The sequence below is a fragment of the Cryptomeria japonica genome, chromosome 8 (genome assembly GCF_030272615.1).
Source record: "Cryptomeria japonica chromosome 8, Sugi_1.0, whole genome shotgun sequence".
Lineage (NCBI taxonomy): Eukaryota > Viridiplantae > Streptophyta > Pinopsida > Cupressales > Cupressaceae > Cryptomeria > Cryptomeria japonica.
Window position 1 is genome coordinate 516,089,873 of NC_081412.1, and position 11,730 is coordinate 516,101,602.

Genomic DNA, 11,730 nt, shown 5'->3' on the forward strand with positions numbered 1-11,730 from the left:
TATTTAAAAAGATCAACAAAGAGCAAAAGGGCTGGTGTTATAGAACACCGCTTGTCTCAAATTGGGGTCATGACACAAGTTGTCACTTCCTATTATTTCAGATCACAACTCATGATTCTTGAGTTACTTTTAGCTAACATTGAGGAAGCTTCTTCTTTGTAAAAACGGTTTTCTATAACACCAGCCATTTTGCTCTTTGTTGATCTTTAAATAAATGGGAAATTTTAAATAAATAAAATTAGTTAAATTTCCCTAGGTCGGCTCCCAGGCCAACTTGTCTTTTTCTAGTTTTGTAGTTTAAATAAATTTATCTTTTATTTCCTAATAAACCGACTTAGGGTTGGCCTTCCTCCATAATTATCAGGAAATAAAAGATAAATTTATTTAAACTACAAAACTAGAAAAAGTCAGTCTGGGAGCCGACCTAGGGAAATTTAAGTAAATTTATTTATTTAAAATTTCCCATTTATTTAAACAACAACAAAGAGAAAAAGGGCGGATATTATAGAACACCGCTTGGGTCGACTGACCCTCTCAAATTGGGGTCATGACGCAAGCTGTCACTTCCTATTATTTAAAATCACAACTCATGATTCTTGAGTTACTTTTAGCTAACATTGAGGAAACTTCTTTGTAAGATGCATTTCTCCACTTATTTAATCCATAAACTGATGGCCAGTTGTTAATCACACCTTAATCCATGGAGGAAGGCCAACCCTAAGTCGTTTTATTAGGAAATAAAAGATAAATTTATTTAAACTACAAAACTAGAAAAAGACAAGTCGGCCTGGGAGCCGACCTAGGGAAATTTAAATAAATTTATTTATTTAAAATTTCCCATTTATTTAAACAACAACAAAGAGAAAAAGGGCGGGTGTTATAGAACACTGCTTGGGTCGACTGACCCTCTCAAATTGGGGTCATGAAACAGGCTGTCACTTCCTATTATTTCAGATCACAACTCATGACTCTTGAGTTACTTTTAGCTAACATTGAGGAAACTTCTTCTTTGTAAGATGCGTTTCTCCACTTCATTTAATCCATAAACTGATGGCTAGTTGTTAATCACACCTTAATCCATGCTGTCTAAACTTTTAAAATAGGCAGCAGAACAACATTTGCATATCCTTCAGCAAGGCAAAAACCATGCCACCAATGTTTCTAGCTAGAATCCTCCTTTAGAAGTCTATCATGGCTTCCCAACTTTAGCGCGCCTTACAAGATAATGATTGATTACTCTTTCAGCTGTAGATACATCCTACAAATAGAAAAAGCATGATATTTTTTCTTCATTTGCGTAAAATGTGGCTAAGCTTCACATAAAAATTCAGAAAATTCTACAATGAATTCAAGTCAAAATCAAAGCACTTCATAATCAACATCTAGTAACCGATTCTTCTTGAGTTGGTGATTATGTGGGGCTTCATTCAGATAAGCCCTTATAGTACATAACCAAGCATTCAACCTAATGACTTTCACCTTTCCTTAGCATCTATGATGTTGTCAATGCGAGTGAGCTCAGTTGTATAGCCTATCTCACTTACTCATCCTCACACTACATTCCAGGTCTTCAACAACCATTGGCCAAAATACTGTGATCAATGTTCAGGATACCACCAATCACAAGGTGCAAACCACTACTTATCTTGTTGGCTGCAAAGGCACTCTTATCAATGCAGACCAAGTGGTTCTCCAAGTCACTTTTTCAGATAATTTCTCAAAGCTCATGTAGAAACTGGCAACACTTTTTAGTTTTTTCTGGGCAGGAAGGAAACGATGCAGACATCCAATTATAGTTACCACATTTACTTTAGCTATCTAGTTTAAAGTCAGTCAAATAAGTTTCCAACCACTAGAAACAGTGGGCATTTGCAAGAAGTTTTGGTTCATTTTGTTCACATTTTGCAGCACACAGACATGGACTCTCGGCAGATAAACATAAGAAGTGGGCACATAAAATATCTATACATCTGCTGTGGTTTGTAACTTTCATTCATGACTTTTCTTTACCAAACATTAGGCCGCTTGGAGGAAAGCTTTTTTCTGAGAAAAGCATAATTTGGTTACTGGAATTGCCTTTATAAAAGCATAATGGCTCACAGAAAAGGTTTTAAGGCCCATTTATAGGAGCACTGCACTGCTGTTATTGTTAAAGGAGGGGTATTGAAGACAACTGGTTTTTCTGGTCTTCTAAGTTGAAGGCAATCATTACAGTGTCAAGAGTATAGTTCTCGAGTAGTAGTGAACATATAAAAGCCATAAACCACCATTATAGTAGCAATGAACTCTTCCTGTTGTAAGATTAGAATGGATATACAAATACAGGATGCAATCTTTCTGATCTTATCTGGTGAGGCAATCATTCCATAGTCAAGGCACATTTGGCTAGATGTGGTTTTAGTGTGGGTGTGTAAGCCTAAGACACAAACAAGTCCTTTTCAAGGTAAAAAATTTATTACAAAAATAATTCAATATTTTAGAGATGATGTTGAAACACAAAATCCAATTCCTGTTGCTTGACAATCTTCCTTGAGGGCGCAGGAGGTAATAGTTCTACCTTATCCACCTGGCTCACTGCACAAAACAACCCTTTGATGAGACATGTTGTTCCCACAAAATTTTAAGAATATGAAGCCTCTTTTATAGCACACTTCCATCTTTTACAAGATGATGCAGGTATAAAGAGAGGCCTATAGCCACACAAGGATAGAGTGAAGCTTAAATGCCAATAGGGCTATTTGACCATTTTATTAAGGGTGTGTTCTCAAATAAATGCACTAAGCATTAGTATCAAACCAAGGTTGACAATACAGTTTATGAACAGCTACAAAGAATATTATCTTGAATGGAGTTCAAATATTGTTGCATTGACATTTCATATTAGCATTAAATAAAGTAGTTCAGAATTAAAATCAATGGCCAGACAAGTACAATGTCTGGTATTGTCCCGAGGACCTAAAGGCTAAAAGGCATTACAGAGATTTTACTCTAATAAGGTAAGACAGTATAGATGAGGTCCGTAAAGGAAGGACCAAGATTTTACTCTAATATGGTAGTACAATCTGGGTGAGGTGAATAAAGAACGGCTGTTGAAGAAAGAAATAGAACATTCTCTTTCAATATTTTCATTATAGCTTCATTTATTGTAGGAATGACAAAAGCAACGAACATGGATTTATCTGTCGGTACCATTAATAAATCCATGTAAGAGTTGATGACATAAAACATTTGACTTATCTTTAAACAAGATCAATATACTTTCTATTCAGGAGATCCCTCCATCTATCTCAATTGTCTTTGGAGGAAAATGGTCTCTCTTGAAAATTATAATTGTTCTTTGCATTCTGTAGCCAATGTTTGAATTATCCACTCGTCATCAGTCTTGTTGAACAGTAATATAGTAAAATCCTTGGCATTTACAAAGTTAATTTGTATACATCATTACAAGTGTTATTTAGTTGAGATCATAAAACAAATGTTGACTGCAGGACCAAAAGCTATGGTAAATATAACTTTTTGAAAACTATCACAGGGGCAGTTTGGATCAACAATGGAGAAGAGGTTCAAAATATTAATTTAAATATAGCCAGCAAGACAAATGAGGACCTAGAAGCAAAATATATTACCAGGCAAGCCAATATCTAGAATATCAGCTTCACTCTGACTTGCTTCTCCAACTAAAGGATGATTGCCCTCATTTTGCCCCTCAGAAAGATGAGCAGCCATGTAACCAGCTTCCAACAAAGCCCTACCAAGCTCCCGCATATCAAGAGTTCCAGCACTATCTTCACCATTAGTTGAATCTCTCCATGTGTCATCCTCCCACCATTCATCCGTACTGGAGTTAAGCTCCTGCTCTTGCTCACTAAACCTGTTTGATGATTCTATCCCAGTCATGCTGCCATCAGTTGAAGATGACGATCCTAACATGGACCCTCTAAAAATGCCACCATCAACAGGAATTCTTTTCTGAACTCTTATTGTACGCCAACTGTAAACACAATATTAAACATCAGAATCCTTGAAATCCTTGTTTACGAAAAAAGTTGGAATAAATATTTATGCATTAAAGAGACCTCAATGGGCTGATCCCACAATTTGGGAGAGGACATCCAAAAATATAGAGTGTACGCTCTTCAATATGAAGTCTATCAGTCTCAAGAGGAGCATAGGTCTACCAAAACAAAACAAAAAGGTCTAGTTATATCCCTTCTTGAAAGAACAGAAAGGAAAAAATCAAAATGAATTGTACAAATATGAGCATAACAACTAAAACAAGAAAAGGAACAAAGAATAAACATAATAAACCTGTGCAACAAGCCCAAGGTCTCCACCACATACACCACATTTCATCAATTCAAGGTTGATTTCTTCTGCTGGGATTGGCCAGTCCTATGAAGATGAATGTTACAGAATATAAGATAATGATAACTGACAGCAATACATAAGAAAACGATGTTTTAAGGGTAACAAAAATCATTCATGTCCTTTTTCCAGATATACCACTTTCTTGGCTCATAATATGAGCTAAAAATATATATGGTACAAAAATACTTAAACAGTAAGCATGCTTACTGGCAAGCCACCAATTTTAGTGGTATAGTGGTCAGAAGCTTCACTATTGTCCTCTGCCCATGGCCCGGGCATACCCAAGATGACAATGTCCTCCCTTTCCTGAAACCAGATAATATAATGTTATAAATTATAATTAGTACTAAAGACAACTCCAACAATCTTTACACCTACCTTCTGGTAGTACGCCTTTCACTTAATTACACTTGCTATTCCAACTTTCATTTAGTATGCACAAAATTAAATTTCAACCTTTTAAAACTCCACATTTCAGAATAAAAGCTACAATAACAATCTAGGTGGTTCAGGACACTTAAGTACATGACACAATGTGGCAGTGTCAGTGGCAGTGGCAATGGCAAAAGCAATTAGCAAAGCAGTCCAATAATTAAAGGCATATTGGCTAGTTCAAAAAATTTCTTGAAAATTAATTCTACAGAGATAGATTTAGATAAAATTAAGAATTCAAAATGTGAGGAAATTGCAAACTCTAGCCCTCATTTCTTCAAAAGATGCCAACTCAGGCATAGCTCACTCAGGCAATCACCAAATAGCAATCTCTATAGATTGGATGCCGAATTCTGGAAAAACACTATGCTGAAAAAGTTTGGAGCCAAGCTCAAAGATCTCATGCACCTTTCAAGGGCTATGCTAAGGAAAACACTATTATTTATATCAAAATTAGCATCAAGCTGGATTTCTTCGAGCTACTCTTGAAAGTAATTCTCTTGTGCTTTTCGTTGGACTCTAAAAATCAGAAATGTGACTTTGACAGGATACCTCTTTGCTGCAATCACTATCACAAACCATGGGTATCTAGAAAGGGTCTTCCCTGTCAAACATGCTAACATGCTCAGCAACAGAACTGAAACAGAACAAAAGTAGGTTTGCACTTCATGATAACAATCACCCAAGGAAAACAGCAAAAAGCTCCAAGATGTGGATTTCCAAGACAAAGTTTGCGGAAGAGAAGGGTTTGGGCAATACAAGCAATAATCAGTCCACAACCGTGTCTGATGAGAAGCCTAAGGAGTCAGTTGTTCCTGATGCTAGAAATTGCACTGATCCTCCCCTTCAGCTTGAGGACCTTACATAAAAAAAATATTTATGTACCTAGCACCCACACATCAGAAATGACTGAGACGACCTCAAATTTGTCAGCAGACAACTGTCAAATCTCAGAATTATAGCCATCAAGCCATCCAAACATTGGAATTCTCCAATTTATAACAAGATGTGCATCGAGATGGATCCCTCAGAACCTCTTCTGAAAGAGATTCTCTCTAGCTTGCTTTAGCCTCTTGGAATCAGAAATTAGACTTTGATGGGCTACCTTCTTGCTGCTATCACTGTCACAACCATGGTTATCTAGACAGGGTCTTCCCTGTCAAATAAGCTAACCTGCCTTGGATTAGAGGTGAAAAGAGAAAAATTAGGTATACGCTTCATGATGACAAACACCTGAGGAAAACAGCAAAAAGCTACAAGAAGTGGATCTCCAAGACAAAATTTGCAGAAGAGAATGATTTGTGCGCTACAAGCAATAATTAGTCCACAATCCTATCTAATGAGGAGCCTAAAGAATTATGAATTCCTGACACTAAAAAATAGCACCGATCCTACCCTCCAGATTGAGAAGCCTAAGTAACAAGAAATAGCATTTACCTACATAGCAACCACACATCAGAACTCATTCAAACAACCTCAAATTTGCAGTTAGTGTTACTTGAGCAGACAAAAGATAGATCTCAGATTTGCAGCCATCAAGACACCCAGCAGCAGCAGCTGAATGCAGTAAAGTCAGAAACTGGCAAACGGGCACATAAAGCGCAAAACATGAGCACACTGGGAAGAACAATGTAGATCAAACAAGAAGACAGTATATGCAATTTAAAGAAACAAAAGTTCAAAGAATTACAAGTGAGCCACCTGTATGTGAAAACTGACACAAACCATGCTACTCAACCACTTAGAGAAATACTTTTAGAGACTCTCTGCAATATAATTGCTTCACACTTAAGTTTTACCCAAAACCCACTAGAAATCAACTCCTTCCCATGATCATTCATTAGATACAAATAGCGCCAGACTCTTAAAATCCAACCTACACTGAAATCTAAGACTAATGCATGCTATGCTCCCATGAAGTGAGTGCCCACAAGAAATCCCAATCTGGAAGTTAAAAATGTGCAGTCTCCAAAGAAAACATTCAGTCCATTCCTTGATAAATTGAAACAGACATTTCCCTGACATCCCAGAACTAGCAATTCATCAAAAAATCTAATCACTGCTGTCCGACAGAAGCTGCCTGGACACTGACTGCCTGTTCTAAGATTTTAACATCCATTGACGTTTCCAAGGCATACACAAGAATAAGATGCACAGGCCAAGAACTTGGTGCATAGGTTTGTACAAGCTGCATGACGTGATCAAGAGCTAGAGAAAGGTTGGTGTCACATTTTGTGTAAGGGAAACTTACATGCCGGATGGGATGCACTCAAACAGATATCCACCAAACCAAAGGGTATGTGCAAGGCCAACCAATGCATCCCAAATTAAACACAGCATGTGCAGGACAACAAAACCACCCAAAACAGAACAACAAACTACCACACAGAACAGTGCACACACAAGTTAGGCTTGCATGCAGTAACTACCAAGGCAAACAAAAATGTTTTGGGGTTATGTATGTGACATCATTTCAAGAATGCTCCTGTATCACACTCGAGCATTGATGGCATAGAGAGTCAAAGACCATACAGAGGCAGCAATGAAGCTTCAAGCAAGATGCTTCGAGCATTTGGACATCCCCAGCCAAGAAAGGATGGGTACTAAATTACTAGAGAAATTCATGAGAGAGTTAGTAGTGTGGACCTTCATTAGAACATCCAGGCCATTATTTGCCCACCAACCTAGGTCAGGATGTTTTTGAAATGGAGTAACTGCAAGCTTCTGGGATGATATCAGGCTATTGTCCTCTTCATTGACCACCCTTAATGAACTCAAGTCTCCTTCTGAATTTGCCAAAGATTCTTGGGGTTCTATGTTATATGATTACATGAAGCTATTCCTGGAAAGAGAAAATAAGAAGATCTGCAGTGTCCTGAAGAGAGATTTGAGAATATGGCCTTTCATAAGGTGGCACATCTGCAAGCAAAGTTCCATATTCCTGTGACTGCAGGAAAGATGAACTGATATGGGAAAGAGTCATAATTAGACCCAGCTATTAGTTGGCTATCTTACACCAAAATGACTACCAAAGAACTATTCTGCAAAAGGATTTTTCCCAGAAAAATGTTCGCCAATAACTAATGCCTTTTTGCAGATACTGAAAAGAAAAGGCTATTAAAATATGATGTGATGTCCCAGAAGAGGTTCAAAGAACCCTATAGATGATGCTTTTGTCTTAGCAATGAGACAACAGATTTGTCCCGGCAATAAGAGAACAGATCAAATCCTCCACCATTGCAATTATATGAATAAAATTTTAAGGAATTCTTTAAATAGATGAATTGTCATTGGATGACCACTGTGAGCCTAGTGGACTTAATCATAGTATGGAAAAGAAAACTTGGAACAGATTTCTAAAAACTCTTTTGGTGACTGTATTAGCAATTGCTGTCTTGAAACTTGCAGCTGGAAAGAAACAACACACTATTACAGAACACAGTCTTCCTCGTCAAAGGATCTGAGGTAAGAATGAGGCTGCAGGGATTGTCAATGCATGGGCCCAAGGTGACCAGAGGCAAGCATCGAGGAAAGTGAAGTCTTCACCTTATAGTCATTAATTGGGAAGAGGCGCCTGCCAGCTACGCACAAGGAACATAAGATGACTTGAGTTTTAGCTTAGTGTAGCAGGATAATAAGCCAGTTGTGGAATATTAGGCCATGTCCCCAGAATCTCTGTTTTGCCGGCTTTATCGAGGGATCAATTTGTAGAAAGACAAGTTCACTTTCCTGGTAAATAGTAACGGCCAAGGATTTGTTGCAAATATAATGTTTTGGATAGTCCTGGCAATTAAGAGACTACCTGAGCAAGAACTTTTTTAGGGATATTTACTATTTAGTGATAATTGCATCTGCCAACATGTGTTCAGCGGAGGATAAATATGTCTTAGTCTTTATTTGATAAATAAATAGAACCTCGTTCATTCTTTGGAAAATATGAAAATCTAAATTAGAAAACAATCTTGTGATTTGTATAATGCTTGTGTTGAACTGAGTTACTAATATTGATATATTTACATCCCTTTAGTCGATTACTTCTAAGTTTCTAACCATGTTGAAAGAAAACATGCTAAGCCACACCCCCAAAACATAAAAGGCAGCTTGGAGTAGAGAAAAACGGCATGCTGAGCGTAATTATGGAAAGGTCTTAAGTTCAAAAAATATTATCCTATACTGCTCAAAGTGAAAAACTATATTGTATCAAAGTGAAAATAGTTTGGAGCTTAAATTACAAGCCACACCCTGAACCATGATGGAGCTGATAGCTCACGTGGTATAGGTTCCATAAATGGCCATATAGATTCAAGTCCTTAACTGTTGTATGAGTAAAACGTGAAGAAGGGAAAAGCTGGTCGATCGAAAAGTGCGCCTTCAAAACATCAATACTGGCGTATCTGAAAGCACTTCACAAAGAAAATTGGCCTAAAATTCTTCTATTTAGGAGAATTCGATGGCAATTCAATCCCAAGAACAAGAAAAATCCGAATCTGCTCAGATTTCCAAGTCAAGCAAAAGAAGAAAACACAAAACCCATCTATTTCGAAGACAAGAAAACCTAGAGGAAAATCAAAAAGGAAAAAAGAATAGACAGCCCTACCTTATTTGTTGACATGAGGCCTGGAGGAAGAGGAAGGCCCATTGATAATGCAGTGGAAATGTCCGCAAGCAGATAATTGACAAAATGGGCGTCTGAATTTCGCCTTCCCAAGAGAAGAGGAAGGCAATGAAATGTAGGAGGAATGAGCGTGTACGTATTCACCGATTTACACCTCAAACCCCCTTTCTGTCATTTTCACTTCCTAAACGCTTTTAAAGTTGTTTTCTCTTCTCAGTCTCTTGGTTTCCTAGTCCCACCAGATATATATATACTTGCCAATTAATGATGGCGGTCTAGCTGTACGTGTCTCCGTTATACCCGCGTTTTCTTTCCCTTCTTAACATATTATCTCTTTTGGTTGGTTTAGTTCATGGAGCAGTAACTTTTCTCTAAAAATGGAAACGAGCTTCGCAACTTATCAATCGTGTTGTCGTGCTAGGTAGGGGAGAGACGCCAACCCTAACTTTGGGGTCCGCTACGTGGATTTAGAGATCAAGTTTGGCCTTCAGTCAGTTCAATTGAGAGTTGGCAACCCAAAATCGTGAGGTGAATGTCTACTCCTTTCATTTGCCATATGTTTGTCGTGCATTGGTCTGAGGTGTCAAAAAATTGTCGTTTTGTACCCCTAACCGGAACGTTGGTGGACCCACCCCATTACCTGTTGACTATATCTGGCAATCTCGAATGCGGTTTACACGTGGCAAATTTTTTAGATGGCAACCCATTTCACCAAGCTCTCCCTCCAAAAATGACACCGCCACTTTCAAACTTTCCAACCTGCCGCATTAACTTCCAGCTGCCCCATCACATTTTTCAAGCAAAGATGCATTCATGGCATTCGTCTCCTCGCATTGCGCTCCTGCAAAAGGTCGTCCATTTTGTGTGCTTTCTCCAATGAAGGGTTTCCATCACCTCACCTCTTGTTCGCCATGGCATGCAACCAAATCAACAAGGACCCAGAACGTGTGCACCTTCAGGGGGTATGTGATTTGTTTTTGTCCTTCGAATTATGGGTTGTGGTCGACTTTTTTGCCCTCGTTCCACTGTTTGACATTTCATTTGGTTTTTGCAGGGTTCGGCTGTGACGAGGACACGTTGCGGTGGCTGTGGCAGACCAACGACAGCTCCCCCTTTGACCCAGGTGAGGAAGTGTCCTCACTAAGGCATGTCGATTCCGGTTTTATGTTTGAAGGCTACTTCCCTTTGGTATTTCGGTTTGTTTTTTTTCATTCTCTGTCTTTCCGCAAATCTTTGTGTTTCTGAGCACAACACGATGTGTTCTTGAACATAGTTACATGCCAAAAGGGAATCATAATCCTTTGTTCAAGGTTCGTTGTTCTTTTTTTGCTCATCGCTGCGAGAAAATGGGTTTACATTTCTTGCATCTTTGTTTGTATTGATGGCTTCTAATCGATGTACAACTGAATTTTGTTTGAGGGTTTGAAGGTTCGAGGATTTAAATTGATATATTTGTTACATGGTTTCAATGCTCGAATGCTTTGGAGAGTTCAATACCTTCAATTTCCAAGGGTTTCAATTTGTCGAATGTTGGAATTTTTTAGCGTTTATGGGTTTCTCCGTTTCAATGGTTCAAGTGTATATTTGAATATTTGAATGTTTGAGTCTTTGTGAGTATGTGGGTTTGTGGGTTTAAGGGTTTGAATGCTTTCGCTTCAATACATTGTTTCAATGCTTAAATGTGCATTGCTTCAACGCTTAAATGGTTACATGTATGTCACTGGTTTGAAGGGTTTCACTGATTGAATGGTTTCATTGTCTCGATTTGACCACGTTCCAATACATTGCTTCAATGCTTAAATGTACATTCAATGCTTCAATGGTTACATGTCTGAGGATTTACACTCAATAAAATGAAGTTTATTTGGTTGATTGCGACTTAATGGTTGTCATGTTTCAATAGTTTCAATGTTTTCAAGTTTCAATAGTTTCAATACTTGTCATGTTTCAATGTTGTCATGTTTCAATGTTGTCATGTTTCAATACTTGTCAAGTTTCAGTAGTTTCAATGTTTCTTTCAAATAATGCATAAACAGTAAATTAGAAACCCTCAAACCCTTAAACATGAACAGTGGCATGTATGTGCAAATGTGTATGCACATGTGTATATATATATTCATGCGTATTCACATGTCTATCTATTTACACATGTCTATGTATGTACACGTGTATGAATTTAATTAAATGAAGTTTATTTGGTTGATTGCGAGTTACTTGTCAGGATACTTTTATTGTTCTTTCAATGAACTCATTAATGGTTATCATGTTTCAATAGTTCACGATGTTTCAATAGTTTCAATGTTGCCATGTTTCAA

General features: G+C 37.8%; 1 protein-coding gene across 1 annotated transcript in view; it reads right to left on the reverse strand.

The window, feature by feature from the left end:
- Nucleotides 1–9,678, reverse strand: part of LOC131041850 (uncharacterized) — a 49,158-nt gene extending 39,480 nt beyond the window's left edge. The window contains exons 1-5 of the mRNA XM_057975074.2: nt 9,398–9,678; nt 4,576–4,674; nt 4,309–4,392; nt 4,077–4,174; nt 3,627–3,991 (exon numbers count right to left, since the gene is read on the reverse strand). Coding sequence (XP_057831057.2) covers nt 3,627–3,991; nt 4,077–4,174; nt 4,309–4,392; nt 4,576–4,674; nt 9,398–9,439 — 688 coding nt within the window. The 5' untranslated portion in view covers nt 9,440–9,678. The remainder of the gene's footprint in view (nt 1–3,626; nt 3,992–4,076; nt 4,175–4,308; nt 4,393–4,575; nt 4,675–9,397) is intronic.
- Between the last annotated feature and the right edge of the window lie 2,052 nt (nt 9,679–11,730).